Source organism: Hippocampus bargibanti, linkage group LG06, assembly GCF_051943395.1.
Source record: "Hippocampus bargibanti isolate YZ-2025 linkage group LG06, ASM5194339v1, whole genome shotgun sequence".
NCBI lineage: Eukaryota > Metazoa > Chordata > Actinopteri > Syngnathiformes > Syngnathidae > Hippocampus > Hippocampus bargibanti.
In genome coordinates, this window is record NC_142739.1 from 24,151,260 (window position 1) to 24,170,775 (window position 19,516).

A 19,516-nucleotide genomic window follows, 5' to 3' on the forward strand; every position below is an offset into this window, starting at 1 on the left:
ATTAGTGATAACCCACGTTTCTCACTGTAGCCAATTAAAAAAAGCAAAGGGGGGGGCTTAAGCTCAGACTCCTCCCAGTCTGACCAGCCTGCTCCACTGCATGTGTCGTATATTTCGTCTTTAGGTTAAGTCAAGAAAAATGCACAAAAGATGGTGCAAGGGGGTTTATCGCACATACACGTGGGGATTGTGGGTAAAATATCATTTGAAATAATACGGAGGGGGGGGGGTTGAACTATGAACATATCGTCCATGCATGTAAGCCAGAGTAGAGTTGAGCAAGTGAGGCAGTTGAAAGCTGCAAAGCGTCTTGTACTTGGTATTGCTTTATGGTCGCTTTTACTGCATTGTAAAAAAAATGCAGTAAAAGGTGGATCACGCTGTATCATAGTTCCAAAAGGTCCTGGCGCGATGTCTGTCAGAAAGACCCTTGACCCCCTTTTGGTGCCGTGCTCATTATTTCTGACGCTTCAGTTGCTACATTTGGTCACGCCGAAGCTTTTAACGTTTGTTTTTTTATGGATTAAAAAAGTGAGTTGATCAATATGTAAATGATTGGTTGTATTTGGAAGCACACAGTTGTATTTATTGTATTTAAAAAGGCAATAATTTTTATGTTTTCTGTTTTTTCTTGTTTTCTTTTTTCTTTTTTCTGATTTGTATTTTTTTTTCCTTTTTTCTTTTCTCTGTTCTTTTTCATCTTTTTTCTTTATTTAGTTTTCCCATTTTTTCTGTTTTTTTCCCTTTTTAATTTTTATTTCTGCCCCTTTTTCCTTTTTTCTTTTCTTTTTCATCTTTTTTCTTTATTTAGTTTTCCCATTTTTTCTGTTTTTTTCCCTTTTTAATTTTTATTTCTGCCCCTTTTTCCTTTTTTCTTTTCTTTTTCATCTTTTTTCTTTATTTAGTTGTTCCCTTTTTTCTGTCTTTTTTCTTTTTATCTTTTTTAATTTTTAATTTTGCCCCTTTTTCCTTTTTTCTTTTCTTTGTTCTTTTTCATCTTTTTTCTTTATTTAGATTTTCCCTTTTTTCTGTCTTTTTTCTTTTTATCCTTTTTAATTTTTATTTTTGCCCCTTTTTCCTTTTTTTTCTTTCCCTTTTAATTTTGCTCCTGTAGATTGCAAATTTCCACTGTGTCCATCAAAGGCTTTCTGATGCTGATTATTAGTTGCATGCATGAAAATCTAAAACCCTTAAAGCAAGATTGAATAGAATACATAAATAAGTGCATATTTGCATACATGTGTATTTATTTTCATTGACGGTAAAACGAAATGTAGTATTCACTATATACATATTTTTACATCAACGTTATATGACATATATCTAGAAAAATGGGCATAAAAATAGCCTACAAAAGATTTTTTAGAAGCCCCTTAAATAAACACAGTAAATTATCGTGAAACATTCTCATAAAAAATGTTGGGATTTTGGTCTTGTTTGTATTTATTTAACCTGAAGGATATCTCGTTAACTTTACTCGTAAATGAGTTTTTTTTTTGTATCATTGTAATGAATCCTTTATTTATCATTAAAAACGGTAATAAAGCGTGCATTTAAAACACAAACTTCATTTTAATTCGATTTGCGTGCAACTGATTGAAGAAAAGTCAGAATAAAAAACCGAAACGAAATTTGACTTTTGTTGGATTTATTTTGGATTGAATAAAACGGTGGTGATAATTTACAATGATATTAATTTTAGTTTAATATAGTTTATTCTCTATATATGACATAACATGGGGGGACGCCGAATTTGAAAATGTAAACAAAGGAAGAAACGTCGTTAAAATGTTACAAATTAACGAAATACTCGCAAATTCTCGCGATAATATGAGTGACAATAGAAAAAAAGATCTATCTCATTATATTTTTTCTTTTATGTTATATATTGTTATACTCGAATAACAAAAGCAATTTTGTTATTATCAAACGCCTCGTTGTTTATTTTAAACCCCATTAACAGCGAGCGTGTTCATATGAACACAGATCAAGTAATTAAAATAAAATAAAATAAACACTGAGTATCAAAAGAAGTATATAATTCATAATATATGGATATATAATTAACAAATAATTAATGTGACAAGAAAACCACATTAATACAGTCGAAAATGAATTTACACCGAGTGTGTTCATATCGAAATGAATGTTTTAATATGAAAAAATAAAGTATTTTTATTAAAAAAAATAAGTGCAAATAATTAGAGTACTAAGAATAATGTAAAAAAGATATTAAATACACTACAAATAATTATTTAAAAAAATATTAAAAATATTTTAAAAATAATTGTTAAAAATACAAAATATTACAAATATTACAAATGCTCACATGCATGTTTTTGTACACGTTTTAGTAACAAAAAAATGTGCCAAAAGATGTACATATCTATGCATATATTAACCATAATGTGTGCGCTGCAGCTTGCATAGATCACTTTTTCTTTCCTTTTTTTCATCGATAGTGGTCAAAAACGTCACCTGTGATGTATTTTTATCTTTGGATGTAAACTCTCATTTTGTTCTTTGGAGTTACAACATCTCTGTTACTAAATTTGACGTGCAAATAACTGTCAACAGATACACATCGTAATGATAACATCAGATGATAATTTACGGAAAATTATCCATACAAATCCAATGTGCCTATTTTTTTTTTTTTTTGTGGCTGGGTTTATTGCATGAAAATCAGATGCATGCTTTGTGTGAGGTCATGACATTTGTACAATCAACATTTTCCATTTAGCCCAATATTTTTATTATTATTATTGCATATAACATTCTCCATTGAGTTGAATGCCTCCATTTTATTTTTTTAAGAAGGATAAAAAAAAATAAAAAACACGCCCAAAAGTGGAAAATAAATCCACATAATGATCATATGTGCTTACCTGAAGGAATGAAACCCCTGAGCCGGTGTCTTTAATCTGAAAAAAAGTCTACAAACGGCATTGACATTGATCGGCGGAGCGCCCTCTGGTGGTAGAAGGTAACAATACCGTTCATTGCAACCACCACACCAGCAAACAGACTGGTGGAATAGTGTGGGGGAAAAAAGAACAAGAAACAATCCAGAATACTCCTGGAACAGTCTGGCGGGACCGAGAAGAAGCTTCACCCTTCAACGCTGCAGCACATCTTGTCTTGCAAACCTCCTTCCAGTCGCGGTTAATAACCTTGGTTCTCAGACGCTTTATTGCACTCCACCCCAAATGCTCCAGACGAGTCCGGCTTTTTTATGGCCAGTTACTGGAGCAACTGGGAGGATGTGCAGCAATCAAAGTGGAATTCCAGGGGAGTCTCACAGGATGTACGGCATAAGGAAAGCCATATTATCTTATGGCAGGTCATTCAAGTTCCTTGTCTGCTTTCAGTTCGGTTCTTTGGGCAACTTTGTCTCATCAAAAGTAGTTTTTCTTGTGTGTGGATCCATTCAATTATTCTATGAGACACCGTGAGTGAGAGAAAGCTTTAAATGCCAGTAGATCGTGTTTTGGTGAATAAACAAATTAGGCCATATGATTATATGATTATTTAAATGGTACTTCCTAAATTCTAAAAACAGACTTTTTATGTATGACGAAAACGTGTGTGTGTGTGGGGGGGGGGGGGGGTGGCACGGGGGGTCCTTTCTGTCCACTATAACAGGCATGGCAGGTCAGAAATCAGTGTACAGGAAACGACTGAGCTCTTTGTAATGGATATCAAATTAAAAGCTGTAACAGATCCTGTTAATGGAGGTTCGGGAGAAGAAGCATTTTGCATATCAACTAAACGTGCCGCAATATAAAAGGAAAATAAAGGCTTTAGTTTCACGGCAGGGATTTTTTTTATATTACCGGTTTACCGGTTTACACTTCGGTCAAGTAGATGCTAAATAGAATGTGACGCAGTTGCAACCTAACACATAAACAGCACACAAAAATCACCTTCAGCCTTTGAACAATATGATATACATGTATATGATAATATATATGATAATATATATATATATATATATATATATATATATATATATATATATATATATATATATATATATATATATATATATATATATATATATATATATATATATATATATATATATATATATATATATATATATATATATATATATATACAATATTATGCATACAATACAATATACAATATTATGTATGTAATATTATATATAATAACATATATATACAATATTATATATATAATAAAATATTATACATAATAATATGTTTGGGGTATAAATGAAGATCAAAATTACAAATACAATGATTGTTGTCTGTGCATCCGTGCGAACATGTAAATATGAGCATAAAAATGGGGGTAGAACAAAAGAACATTTTTACAATAATAATAATAATCATCATCATCACATCATAATTAAAGTTACAGCTTTGTTTAAAGTCTAAAAATATAGGTTGTCTTCTATTCTGATTCAGAACATTGTTGCTACAATAATAATAATAATAATAATAATAATAATAATAATAATAATAATAATAATAATAATAATAATAATAATAATTAAAGAGAAAGGGATGTTTAATAACACATCATTTGTCTGAGTTCCTAACAGCGTCCATGTGTTTAAGGTGTTTACAGTCTTTTTTTAATATATATGTTCGTATATATTTTTTTTATAGAAGAGGGTTGCTGGTGTAATACTGTAAACGGTCCCTGTTGAGTTTCTTCTCCTTCATCCTCCTGTTCTGAAACCAGATTTTCACCTGTCGATCAGTCAAGTTGAGCATCCGGGAAAGCTGCAGCCGCTTCTCCTTGTTGATGTAAACGCTGAAGAAAAATTCCCGCTCCAATTCCCTGATTTGATACTTGGAATACGGACACCTCTTCTTACGAGTCTTCTGGCCACCTAATGGGGATCATAAAGATGATTTCAATGGCACATATACAAAAGGGCAAGATAGGAGGATGACGCACAGTGAGCTCAGAGTGCCGAATGTCGCCCTCCTCTCAATGCCTTTTATCGTTATAAACACGGTGATGGAATAAAAATCATTTTTTTAAACAATCATGTTGAGTCAAAAGGACTTTTAAACGTGAAGCGCGGGGGCAGTATTGTATCAAGTGGTGTTTTTATAGGCCGCTTTAGGTTTCACTGGGCTGCACGTAACGTGTTGTATATAGGGGCTCGTGTCGTGAGGCCAGCTGCATATTAAATCCCTGGAAATGCAGTATATTTGTACACATATTGCTCATTAAATTATAAGCAGCTCTTAAAGGGACAGGTTAAAAAAGGTGGATTAAACGCCTTGCTTGTTTTTTCATATTGTTCATATGGAAAGCACGCAGGGGAGGGGGGTTAGTTTGAAAGTCACATCTTTGTTCAAGCAGCTTATTTAAAAAAAACATTTTAAAGAAAATAAAGTATATCTGGAAGTCGATTTTAAAATATGGCTTGAGTTCCTAGTTAAATTGATTATTAAAATGGTCATTCGAAAAAAATACACATTAAACATTATGGTCACTCGTTTTCATTTCCTAGTAAAATGTATTATTAAAATGTTCGTTTGAAAAAAAAGACCTTAAAAATAATGGTCACTCGTTTTCATTTCCAGGTAAAATTTTTATTATTATGATTAAAATGTTTATTGGAATAAAATAGACCTTAAGCATAATGGTCACTCGTTTTCATACAGTGATGGAAAAAATGGTATAGAAAGGGGGGAAAAGGACATTCATTTGCATATTTTGAACTATCAATACTAATGTTAGGCTGTTAATTCGGAATTTGAACGCAGTTAGAGAAAATGTGTAATATATATATATATATATATTTAGCACATGTATTTGTTTGTTTATCTATATTTATGTATTTATTTATAGGTTTGTTTATTCATTCTAATAATGAAAGAACTACCGGGTTGAGTGAACGCTGGGGCATGTGGCTGCCGCTGCTCACCCGCAGAAAAAAATATCCTATGACTGTAAAGTGTCCTCGAGAGTTTTGAAAGGCGCTTAGAAATGAAATGTATTATTATTATTATTATTATTATTATTATTATTATTATTATTATTATTATTGTTATTATTAAAAATGGCCTATTTACAGTCAATTCAAATTTTCAGTTGTTCAATTATTTTGAAATCTAACCCAAATGTACAAAGTGCTAATCTAAAAAACGCTTAGATAATTAAACATTTTAAATGTAACTGTAGTTTTAAAGTAGATTTTACATGTGTATTTCGAATCTCGTATTATTGATCATTAAAGCATTGAAACTCAATTGACGGTTAAAGTGAACGACGTTTCGGTTATTTCGTGTACTATAGAAACATTTGAAATAGTTAACACTCACATCACAAAAAAAGAGGGTGGGGTGCAAAAGGTGGAGATTGTTGACAAAGTGACTCAGTGTTTGTTGTTTATTAATATTTAGGCGTTGAATTTGTCGGAAATTGTAAATGTGGTCATTTAATGTCAATTTTGTGAAAAGAGGTTGGAGATTAAACGCGTTCAAAGTCGACCATGATTTAAAATGCGAACATGTATGTTGACTTTAAACTCTTCACGGCCAATTTCAAGCCCAAGCCCGTGATCTTGTCGTTTGTAACATACTTTTTTTGTGTGTGCGTGTGTGTGTGTGTGTGTGTGTGTGTCTGGTTAAATCTCCTGCCCCCTCCCCCCTTCACCCCCATAAACCTTAAGAACCATAAAGTTAAAAAAAGAGCATATAAAACGTCTTTCAAGAAGATCCACCAAAGTGACGGTCGTACTCACCGCCGCCTTTCGCGTTCCTGTCGTCGCCGAGTCCAGGTGACGATTTGGGGCTGCAACTCTCCGCGGTGTCCGAGCCCGGAGCTTGAGGACCCGGCGCGAGGCTCGACTTGACCGCGCAAAGTCTGTCCTGCCCCGGCGTGGCAGCTCCGTGGTCTTGGCCCCCGAAGGTCGAGTCGAGGAACTGGTCGAAAGCCTGCGGAAGGACGCCGTTCCTAGCCGGGCCACCGTGGAAACCTCCCGGCGGGTTGTTGGAGCCCGAGGAGCAGACGCCTTTCCCCGGCGCGTCCCCCCCCGGGGGGTCGGACCGGTCCATCCGTCGTCTGCGTAGCAGTGCGCTAGACTCCCCCTGCCGTGGTGCCACTTGGCCGCTCCGTCCACAGCAAAGTCTCTGAACGCCACGTCTCTCACGGATGGAACCTGAGGAAGGGCCGACGACTGGTACGAGTAAGCCACCGGGCAGGAGGGTTGACCCTGGGCCAGATAGTGCGGAAGAGTCGTGAAATCTGCTCCGGGGACGTAGTAAGTGCAACTAGGTAGATACATATTGGAAGCATCCAAATCCATCCTCTTGGTCTTCTTTCAGCACGGGGTCATCCTGCTGACTGAGTGAGCTGCAGTGACTTTAGTGAAGCGATCTGAGCCCCTTGCAAGTCGTGAGCTGACGTGCGTGAGTGAGGTCCATGTCGATCCCGAGCCATGTGACCACTGACTGGCACTACATGACACACGCCTCAATGGGCCCCGCAAGCAGCTTGTGTGAGTCAATATGGCTCGCCGCTATAAAGTCAACCTTTGGGCTGTACGGCCAGAGGAAAAAAAAATCAAGGGGAGGAGGGGAATATTGCATCTCTTGAAAGTGAGCCTTTTTTTCCATAGTACTTGCCTATCTTTGAACACTGCTTTCGCTTTTCGACAACTCGAACTCGCTTCGTTGGGATATGCATGAGGTCATACGATCACAAAACGCGAATCTGCCTCATTAGCGTACACTTTCTTTTTTAATCTTTTTGATAGGCGATTAAAAATTACATGTATTATTATTATTGTCATTGTTTTTATACTTATTATCATTATTATGATTACAACTTTTTTTAAATGTTGTAATGTTCATTTTTTTGAATTCGAACCAGCAGATTCGACATTTTAGAAGTCACGTCTGTTGCTTATCGTTATCGTCTGTAGCCAAAGTCAATTTTAAACTTACTGAATGCCATAATATCAATATCAATATCAATTACAGGTGTGTTTGATAAAAGTTATGTTTGTCTGTTTTTTTTTATCCAAATGTAATATGTAAATGTTAAATTTGGACAAGTGGATTTTTATTTGACGGGTTTACTTCCGGGTTGACTGAACGTTGGCTCGAATGGCTCACACTTAAACATAAAAAACATTTTTGTTCATATCCGGTCACTGTAAAGTGTCCTTGAGAGTTTTGAAAGGCGCTGTTATTATTATTATTATTATTATTATTATTATTATTATTATTATTATTATTATTATTATTAGCCGTGTTAGCTTTCTTTCATGCAATTCTTTACCCTAAAAAAGGTAACAAAATCTCTGTTCTTACACGAACGTCATCCAGGTATTAATTAAAAAAACATTCTAGTGATTGTATTCCAAGTTCGACCTTCACTGCAAATGCGCATGTGCAAAGATTACGGTGACGTAATCACACGTGCACGTGACATTGAAGTAAATGCAAAAAACGACGTGTTCATTATCCGATCCCCACAGTGACTTGAGTGATCAAGTGACATCTTATGAGGCGATTCTTGACATTTTCTTTGAAAAACGTCTAAACTTGCAAACGTTGAAACGAGAATTAAGATATTCAGTTTTCGACCCAAATTAGTGAATCAAGTCTAGAATTATTTTGAAATTCTTCCGGACAAACATGTTTGTTTGGCTTTGGATAGGCAAACTGGGCCCTGATATGCGAAATAGGTACTTTTATACAATTATGTTGTGGAATTATCTCGAGAAGTTGCCCAACAATACACAAGTATTGGACAGCAGCAGTGCAAAACAATACACACAAAAAAAGCTTCTGCATGACATATTATACAACTCTAATTTATTACCACATTCCTTTAAAAACATCTGTTAAGTTTTTTTATCCATATTTAAATAGAAAATATTATTTAAAAAAGAATAATAGCAAAAAAAGTTTCAAAGTTAGAAAATAAACCTAAAATAAAAAATGTTAAAAATAACAAACTGCTCGTTCTCGTTCACTAACTCAGGTGTCAAAGTCATGGCCCAGGGGCCAAATCTGGCCCGTCACGTCATTTTATTCGGCCCATGAAAGCAAGTCAAACTTGTGAAATTTCATGATGCTAACTAAAGTGTGAACCAACATTTCAAATTGTCACATGTAAACAACAATAACAGTCATTATTTTTTACTTCAAATGTCCAAACTAGTTATTCAGTATTTTTTTACGCGCTCTATAGGTAATATGTGGAGGTGATGAAACATTCCAAATTCATAATGGCCCCCCATGAGGAAACCGTAACTACAATGTGGCCTGCAGCAACCAAAAAGTAAGTTTGACACCCTTGGTCAAACTGGAAAAGACAAATGAAATAATATACTTGATTGAATTTAAGAACTGTCTTAGTTTTTTTTATTTCGCAAGACAATCTCAATTGTTTTTAGGTGCCTATTAGGATATTTTCGACTGAAAATGTGTCTGGTAATGCTTTCAACTGTTAAGACTTCACCGTTTTCAGAATTCCCAAAGCTTCAATGGCATGCAAATATATTATGTGGTAGCATATGCTTTGAATCCAACAGATCCATGAGTGTCTAAATCTTTTTTTTTTTTTTTTGGTCATTGTGTGGCTACAGTGAAGTTTTGGCCTGCCCTCAGAGGCATTTCAAATTAAAACCATTGTGAAGCACTTGAATCCATAATTCCAAGTGGATGATTGTTTTTATGTTTATTTTTAGCATTAGATCGACAGATTACTTGTTTTGAAATCAGTTGTCAGTGAAAATAAATAACATAGTTATAAGCACGTTGTCAACTTCACAGCTATTGTAATAGTTTTTCTACGGAGTTGAAAAAAAATAGGAAATCAAATCCCGCTGCAATGAAAGAAAAAAACACATTTCTGTTATTTTTGTGTCAGTGACAAAGTTGAGTGAGAACGTTTTCCAAGGAAATTTCAAAAGTTTCTTCTTGTCTTAAAACCAATACAATACAATACAATACAATACAATACAATACAATACAATACAATGCAATACAATACAATACAATACAATACAATACAATACAACACAACACAACACAATACAATACAATACAATACAATACAATACAACTCAACACAACACAATACAATACAATACAATACAATACAATACAATACAATACAATACAACAAAACACAACACAACACAACACAACACAACACAATACAATACAATACAATACAATACAATACAATACATATTGATTTATACAGTGAACCCTCGTTTATCCGCGGGAAATACGTTCCAAAAATAGCCCATGATAGGTGAAATCCGCGAAGTACAATATAGTCAGCTTTTTTATTATTTTTTTGTTATATAATAATAATAATAATAATAATAATAATAATAATAATAATAATAATAATACATTTCATTTATAAGCGCCTTTCAAAACTCTACAGAGACACTACACAAATATCAATCATGCAGTTTTAGCACAGGACTTTCAGCTTTCTATGAGAGAGCATGAATAATCACAGAAAGAAAAAGCCAACTAGGACATCAAAACTTTATTTGTTCTAATCAGAGGCACTTCAGATCCTATCATGTGTTCACTGACTTTGACGATGTGTTAACATGGACAGGTATCATATACAGGAAAGAAAGCAGTCACAAAGATAGAAGAAAACACCAAGGAGTAAAACTAAGATCAAGTCGGAGTGAAATAAATTTTTAATAAAAAAAATAATAAGAAATTAGTTCATTAGAAATAGCACAGTAGGGATATATATATATATATATATATATATATATATATATATATATATATATATATATATATATATATATATATATATATATATATATATATATAGGGAGGATACTACCAGTAAGACTTTAGTTCGCTGAAGAAGCATCTTGGATGAGAAGCGAAACGTCCGACACCTTCAATGAAGTACAGATGACGGCTGAAGAAACCTTTTCATCGATGGACCACTCCTGTACAACTGAGAGCTTACACAGACGTTTATTAGAAATAAGTTATATTATTGGTATGAAAAGTTTTACATTTTATATCTTACTGATTATATCCACTATATTTTGTGAGCATTTAACTAACCTTCATATGACCACAAAAAAACGTCAATGCTTTTTGTTCAGAAAAGTCTTTGCAGGAAAAATGTCAGAGGCCTCCAGAGGATGTACACACCTTAGTGATCACACTTTATAAGATGTAAACGTTACATATTATTTTTTTCCCCTTCCTCCATTGCCAAACTTGAAATACTAACCTCCGCTTAAAAAAAAGGGGAAAACTTAAATGGCATCTGGTATTTTTCCGCATTGACAATCCAACCCCACCCGCACTTGAGTTTTCTGCCTCTGGCTAAGTAAAGCCAAAAAAGATGTGGTTGCCATGGCAACGGGTGAAAACAGGAGTATACAGTACATGTCTCGTTATGCTTCCAAACAGTTAAATGTAATGTGGATTTTGGGTAACTCCCCAAAAGGATCAGGTAGAGGTAGTTCATCGTCTTGCAAAGCATGCTGGTTGGTTGTTGACTTTCAAGTTGCTGAAATATCATCACTTCGTTGTAAAATAAAAGCACAACTCGCATGTATTTGGGGCTGAAAATAATAATTTCAATTAGAGCAACTTTAAATGACGGATTGCATTGGATTAGCCTTTATTAGTCTCGCAGTGGAGATAATTTACATTTCACAGCAGCAAAGTGGTGGAAGGAAGAGGAAAGGCAAGGAAGAAGTAGAAAAACAAAATACAGGAACTGCTGTAAAGGCAGCCATTCTCACAGCGCCATCTTGAAGTCAAAAAAAAAAAAAAAAACTACATAACAAATAATGTGGTACAAAACAAAACACACAGAAAGTCATTCAATTCACCTTCTTTGTTAGATGAAGCAGTTCCAGATGAAAGAGGAGAGGATCAAAGCATCCTTTTCATCAGTGGATCAGGGACGTCATGGTGGAATGTGCATGTTTGCTACAAGCTAAATGTTGAAAGCAAACACGAAGCTGTGGCATCCATTGATGAAAAGAGATTGTCTCACATCTCCTGTTCAACGTAAATCCGCTTCAATTCCAAACCGCGGCTGTTCCACAGACGCATGGCGCTCTGTACTGCCGCTCCTTTCTTCAAAATCAGTTATTTGCTCTTATATATGGCGTAGAGCGTCATTCCTGAATCTGTTCAGGTTTTTTTCTTGTGGGGGTGCCTTTAAAGCGCTGGCCAGGGCCTCTGGCAATGTTTTTTTTCCACAAGGGGGCAGCATTTCTCTTTTTTCCATGTTACCGCTTTGTTCCAGCTGTAGCTGTTGTGCAAGTGCTATATAAACCAATATGTATGTATTGTATTTTGGACAGCCACCCTCATTTCAAGCTCATATAACTACAGACCGATATAATTTAGGAATTAACTCTTTTTTTCTGATAAAAGAAGAAAGTTGAAGGTTTCTTACACTGCACTGAATGTTTATGCAATGTTTATGAAAATGTTTATGAAAGTCCTAAAACTCAATGTTCTGCATGTGCAGAACATTGAGTGAAAATGACAAAAACCCTGGCACTGGAGTAGACACATTTTTTTGCATATGTCTGGCAATGAATGAGTTAAGGATATATATATATATATATATATATATATATATATATATATATATATATATATATATATATATATATATATATATATATATACGTATATAAATTTGAATAATATAAAGACCACATTATTGTCTTTTACTAATGTTTCAATACAGTAGTTTGACATTTTTAAGATTCTAATCAATAATTTGAATGATTGATGACACAAACTTCCCCTCGCCGACTTATTCCAATAGGATTGCTTATAAATGTACCGCTTTGACGGCTGTTTGTCTGTAAATGTGATTTATTTCCGCAAGTGGCCTCATGTGTCACGTAAATCACAAACGACACATTTTTGAAATGTTCTTTATTGAATGATTTATTACTCACACACTAACTTTAGTTTTTTTTTCTTTTTTTCGACTCACCCAAAATAAAAGCACATTTTTGGTCAGCCCCCCCTTCCGCCTTATGATTCTCATTCATCTGTGAACAGTTGAAGCTTCCAAAGCTAGCTGGTGGCGTGTTCAGGCCACCGAAAGAGGTTTTCAAATAAATATTTTAGGTTAACCAGACACTCATAATGTGTGTTATTGCATTAATCCCAGAGAGGCGCTTTCACTGGGATGTAAGTCATCATAAAAACACGTTTGCTGTGAAGGAAAAGCCGCACTTCCCTCCAAGCCTGCAGTTAAACACGATGACCAAAAGCAACAAGCAAACAATTTCACTGACTGTGGTGACACTTGACTGATGTGATGTATTCACTTCGGCCATGCTAAGGCCATAACAATGAAACTTATTAATTTTTGGGGGAGTTTTGGAAAAGGTTAATTTTGTTGTATTTCAAGTAAATGCAGCTAAGCATGAAAAAAAAAGGATTAAAACAGCTAAAAGTATATCTCCATTGAGCCTAAAGGAGAAAAAAAAATCAACTTTGGTCTCCCGAATCACAGACATGGAAAATGACATCAACCCTATTTTTTGATCTATCCATTTTTTATTACTTTTTTACTAAAATGCTATCGATTATGATCATTTTCCAGTGAATATGCTGTGTGTGGCCATTTTAACTTGTGGGTGCTTACATTCGCTGATGTTGTATTTTACATTTAGTAAAACAACGATTTGCAATCGTGGAAGGATGGAAAATCGTTCAACCAAGTGATGATTGATTTTGCACATTGTGGTTGAGAAAAGTATATATAGCGATTCATTCTCAAAGTCAAGGTTAGCATCGTCAGGTACATCACAAGCTAAGGATGCGTTTTTATTTGAGCACATGATAAAAAGGACTTTTGTTGGGTATGCCTTTAAATTTATCAAGAAAGAAATCATTGTGAAAATGACATTTGAGGTAACCAATGCCGCTCACTTTTTAAAATAAGGACAGTTTGGTGCTTTACCGCCAGAGGGGGATAATACACCAAATTATCGACATTGAGCGACGCAGCCATGCTGAACGGAAATGGAAAGAATAAAACATAACGTCAAATAATTCTACAAAGAAATCACGTTATCCCTAAAAGTGATTCACTTTTTCAATCATCATCACATATTCATTTTTTTTGTCCCAAAAGTTAAACTTACCCGGAATAGTTGTATTAAGTTGATCCTGTCTACTTGATATCTAATTTAAAACAGATTCTTTTCTTAAAAACAGTGTATTTTAGGTGTTCAATTACCTGACATGTTTTGGCGTATACTTCCGCTTTCGTCAGAGTCATCAGTTAAACTTACCTTTTGTGAAAACAAAATGTCAGACTATGTAGATTCACGAGAAGACAATCGTTGATAAAATCAGAAATGTTGTTTAGAAAATGTGTGTTTTATCTTCCAATAATCGAATTGCAATATTGAGATCCATTCTGGGTCCAAAATATGCCTGAGTTTTTTTTTTAAAATAAATGTTCGCAGGACCAACCAAGGAAAGAAACACCAATAACTACAAATGCTCACACAATATTCAGAAGAAATTAAACATAATAATGGGAAATGTTCACTTCAAAAGGGACACCCTGAACTGGTTGCCAATCAATCAAAAACAAAAAGCAAGATAAAGTAAAATCCACGGTCAAACGCTGTAATTGCAGACTTTAGACACTAGATGGGTTCAAACTCCATTTTGCCTCAGCACGGAAGCTCAAACACAAAAAAACAGAAGTGTCAGTGTATGACAAGTAAAAAACGATTTTAACGTCAGTTGGCAATATATCCCATTAATTTTCATGTAAAAAGTAGAGCGAAAACACAAACGTGCTTTTAAAGCAGCTTTATTGACATTTTTTTATTTGGCGATGTCCCAAAAATATTTACACATTTAAATACGTACGTCCACTCGACATTAGTCCTTTTTTTCTCCATGTAAAATCAGAATACTGACAGACAAAAAAATAAAAAATAAAAATATCGTCTTACAAGCAATTTCAAATATCAAATTTCCATCTCATGGTCGGAATTTGAAACAAACACATTTGGGAAAAAAAGGCAGTTATCGATGAGGCATTTAACGAAAGTGTTTAGATCGCGTATGGTGCACTTGAATTACCCGAAAGCACAATTTTAAAAATAATAAAACCAGAGAGGAAATTAAATAGATTTGTTCGATTGTTACATCATATTTTATTACCAGAAAACGATTATTTGTACGGAACCTTTGTCACAATTGACCCACGAAGCCATGTTGACGTTTTATACTTTAACACTGACAATTCCACTGGCTTGTTCGTTCAAATTAAAACTACTCCAGGTTTGAGTTTTTTTGTGGTAAAATAATAAAAACAAGTAATTAAGACAAATATGCGTGTGAAGCAATGGGTCTAACGAGGTGGGGGCAAAAAGTGGAAGTTTATCACACACACTTGATTGGAACATTTCCGACTTTCTGTCACGCACCACGTAGAGTGTTTCCAATTAAATGGCGAAGATGGAAGGGGAAAATAAGTAGAAAGGAGGCACTCTGGTGGACAAAAAGGTGAAGGTAATAAATTATAGCACAGTTTATTTTCGATCAAGGCACGTCTGTGTCCGTCCACACCCCCTAACCCCCTCAAAAAAAGCAAAATGGACGAGAAGTTAACATGAGCTTTTAAATTTATTGACGATTTTCTTCTCTTTGACTCGTCGGTTCTGAAACCAGATGGTTACTTGTCTCTCTGTCAGGTTGGTGTGGGCAGATATTCTCCTGCGTTTGTCCTTGGTGATGAATTTATTGGTGGCGTATTCCCTTTCCAGTTCTTTGAGTTGCACTTTGGTGTAGGGGACTCGCTTCTTCCTGCCACGACGCACTTGGTTGTCTGAGCCACCGTTGCAAGTGTCGTCGACTGCATGTTGGGGAGGGATGGGGGGAACGTGTTACTTTAATATCAACGTACATTCATTCATATTAATAACGTTATGAATGAAATTGGTCGCGTTTTAAAGAGTAAATGAAAAACTGTAATATTGCTAATTTGTTGTAAAAAATTAAATAGGCTATCAGAAAGAATGCCAATATGATAATAATATAAATAATGTAAAAAGTGAAGGCCAAGTTATGAAAATTTGTAGGAAGATTATTTTGCGCATCTAATGCAACATGGTATTTTATTGGGGCGGGGGGGGGGGGGTGGAATTTTACACACATCATCAAATTAAACCTATACACAGTCGGTCATTAATCTATCTATTCATCTATTTGTCTATCTTGGCTTGACAGGCTATTCAAAATGGCATTTTCCTTTTTTCACTACTTAATCAACCAACCAACTAACTAACTAACTAACTAACCAACCACCGCTAAAGTTTTATGGCAAGAGGTCATTTAATAGTTTTGAAATGAAACTATTGAAATTGTATTTTGTTTATTATTAATTTTATTTTACAACAATGAAATAATATAGTATAATAAAACATTTCAAAGATATTTATACATACTGCATCTATACACATATATATGTATACATATATACACACACACACACACACACACACACACACACACACATATATATATATACACATCTATCTATCTATCTATCTATCTATCTATCTATCTATCTATCTATCTATCTATCTATCTATCTATCTATCTATCTATCTATCTATCTATCTATCTATCTATCTATCTATCTATCTATCTATCTATCTATCTATCTATCTATCTATCTATCACATCATTTTGGATTGGATTGGATATGCCTTTATTAGTCTCACAGTGGAGAAATTTATATATATATATATATATATATATATATATATATATAGAGCAATATCAATATTTTTTTAATGTTATGCAACAACAAAAAAAGTATAGCAGGTCTTAATAAAATTTAATATTATCTATTCTTATGATTTTAAATGTAGACAGACAGACAGACAGATAGATAGATAGATAGATAGATAGATAGATAGATAGATAGATAGATAGATAGATAGATAGATAGATAGATAGATAGATAGATAGATAGATAGATAGATAGAAATATTGCAATAGGAAAACTACAAATGCTTCAAAATGGTTTTTTTCGTAGACGTGGGCGTTTTCCTCTTCAATTACGAAGGAAAAAAGCTAACGTCGTGTTATTTCCCTTCACGTGTTTTTCATTGGGAAATGTAATTTAATTTTGACAGTGTGAATATAAAAATAAGCATTCTCTTATCACGCCGAACTGGGGGGGATTCATTTCTGCGTCTTAATTGACGTCATCATTTAGCCTCTTGTGTAAGAATGCTTCAGCTGAAAAATGGGCTGAAAAAATCCAATTCGATTTTCTTACTGTGTTTTCTATTTTAACCTCAACACACAAGCGCAAAATGAAACATGCAACACTGGAGAAAAATACCCCATGCATTGCCCCAAAATACATTTCTTATCATACATGCGTTATACAAGACGACATTTTCACGAAACACCTAGTTTTGAAGTGTTACTTCAAAATAAAATCTAGCTCAATATAAATTCACCTTGCAACGAGGACTTCCACATTGGATTGCTTTGGTTCTGCTCCTTGGCGCAATATACTTGACCGCTCCAGCCATTAGTGGCGATGGACCACGGCTGGTAAGGCTCCATGGGCAAAAGGGGCTCGTGTCTAGGCTCGGGGGGCCCACTCAGCGTGGGAACTACGGGCACGTCCAAGTAGCTTGCCTGGTAAGGAGCCGGGGAGTATCCCTGGTAGAAAGCGAACTCTTTAGCCCGGCTGGAGAAGTCTTCCATGGGGACAGTCGAGTCTGCGTACTTGTCCCCGTAAGAGGCGGACTGCGTGCAGGCCTTGGGACACCCATGCGAGACGGGCCTGCACGGGTAATAGCTGCCACCGCCCCCGCCGAAGTATCCATACGGTAGCGAGGCGTTCGGTGAGCTCTGGGTGGCCGCACACGGGCTACACTGCTTGGCCGCTTCCCCGACCCCGCACGCGGGCACGTCGCCGCTGGCGTAGGCGGTGCTGCTGGGAGCCAAAGAGGCGGGATGCGCCAGTAGATTCCTACACTGGTTCGGCGCGAAGTTCCCCCCGGGGAAAGACGCGGCGCCGTCTTGCATGTTCTTAGCGCGCTCGTCCGCGCTGCTATCGTAGACGAACATGAGCGGTTCGGCCCAGTGCGAGTGCAGCAGCAAGGACGCGGTCATAGCATGTCCCGATACGTGCACTCGTGCGCCTCTTTTTTTCCCCTAGAACACCCCCCCTCACCCCCATCGAACGAATGCACCCAGACAGGGATTTGGGAACCGGACCCGTAGGGAACCATCGCGAGGTTATTGGCCCCGGATAGACACGTGATATGCAAAGGAGATGATCAAGGTCTGCACAGGAGATAATAACAAGACACATTCACACACACGAACACACTGGTTACCCATTTTCACATATATAGTTTTGTGAGGTTAGGTATGCTGTGCATGCTAAATAATATCAGAATAATTATACTAAAATATAGATGCAGGGGTGCACATGCTCCTTCTTGAGCCTTCAAAGGCTTCTTTGAGCATTTAATGCATCCAACATGCAGCTTTTGCTCCCTTTTCCAAAAAAATCATCGAGAATATTTTACATACATATCCAACTAATTAGTAATTATAATCCAACTAATTAGTAATTATAAATCACCGCCTTCTGATGACATTTCAAGGCCCACTATATATATAATAATATGTTTTTTTTATTAAAAAGGGGTGATGACATATAGTGTGATTTGGCTGGCATGCTGACGCGGATGGAGTCCAAGGTCAAGTTGAAAGACAAAAGAGCCGCAAATCACAATGGAAGAGTAAAGCGAAAGGGAAGCTTTACACACACACACACACACACACACACACACACACACACACACACACACACACACACACACACACACACACACACGCACGCACGCACGCACGCACACACGCACACACACACACACACACACACACAAAACGCCCATCAATCAACATTTGTTTCATCTCCTCAAACAAAAAAAATCATTAAACGCGAATGAAACGGTCAAAGCGTCAACAACAGCAAAGAATTAGCTTAAAGTTCAAAACAACCCGAAAAAAAGCACGAGCAGGGGTGTTTTATGAACTAATTTGAGTTCAACAAAATCTGAGGAAGCTTTCATATATTTTTTATAGAATTTTCTCACCTTTTTGAGACTGTAAATGTTTATGGGCCAACTTCAGAGCGTGCTCAGGCATGGAATTTTCGGAAGGGGATAACTTAGATTGAATTCTAAAACTTAAAGGGTTCACTGAAAATGTGTGAACATATATGCGATAAAACAAATGTTATGAAAAAACGTTTTATATGCCCTCAGTCGTAACAAAATAAATATACTGTATATACAATATATATGTAGTATAAATATACTGTATATGTATAATATCAAGATACTGTATATATACACATGATAAAAATACTGTATATATACACACAATAGAAAAATGTATATACAGTGTAAAAATAATGTATATATATATATATATATATATATATATATACACATATATAC

At 35.4% G+C, this 19,516-nt stretch overlaps 3 protein-coding genes across 3 annotated transcripts in view; all 3 read right to left on the reverse strand.

Annotated features, from left to right (window-relative positions):
• LOC148896893 (homeobox protein Hox-A10b-like) overlaps window positions 1-1,528 on the reverse strand; it is a 4,765-nt gene extending 3,237 nt beyond the window's left edge. Inside the window, exon 1 of the mRNA XM_088999490.1 lies at window positions 1-1,528. This exon is cut by the window's left edge and continues 765 nt beyond it. The gene's annotated coding sequence lies outside the window, so the exon portion shown is untranslated.
• Window positions 1,529-4,235: 2,707 nt separating this feature from the next.
• LOC148896894 (homeobox protein Hox-A11b-like) lies at window positions 4,236-7,940 on the reverse strand. Its single transcript, XM_088998541.1, is given in 3 exon segments — window positions 4,236-4,867; window positions 6,737-7,030; window positions 7,033-7,940. Coding segments are annotated over 3 exon segments (795 nt in total). The 5' UTR covers window positions 7,301-7,940; the 3' UTR covers window positions 4,236-4,634.
• A 6,873-nt stretch (window positions 7,941-14,813) lies between these two features.
• Window positions 14,814-18,192, reverse strand: LOC148896895 (homeobox protein Hox-A13b-like). The gene is made up of 2 exons (XM_088998411.1): window positions 17,492-18,192; window positions 14,814-15,870 (listed from the first exon to the last, which is right to left on the reverse strand). The coding sequence occupies exons 1-2, from the start codon at window positions 18,153-18,155 to the stop codon at window positions 15,623-15,625; spliced, it is 912 nt and encodes a 303-aa protein (XP_088854537.1). The 5' UTR covers window positions 18,156-18,192; the 3' UTR covers window positions 14,814-15,622.
• Window positions 18,193-19,516: the final 1,324 nt, after the last annotated feature.

Bases quoted from the DNA above. Each gene is read 5' to 3' on its own strand.
- LOC148896895 (XM_088998411.1), bottom strand. From the start codon at position 18,155: ATGACCGCGTCCTTGCTGCTGCACTCGCACTGGGCCGAACCGCTCATG. The intron at 15,871-17,491 runs GTGAATTTATAT...CCCAACATGCAG, and splicing joins GTGGAAGTCCTCGTTGCAAG to TCGACGACACTTGCAACGGT.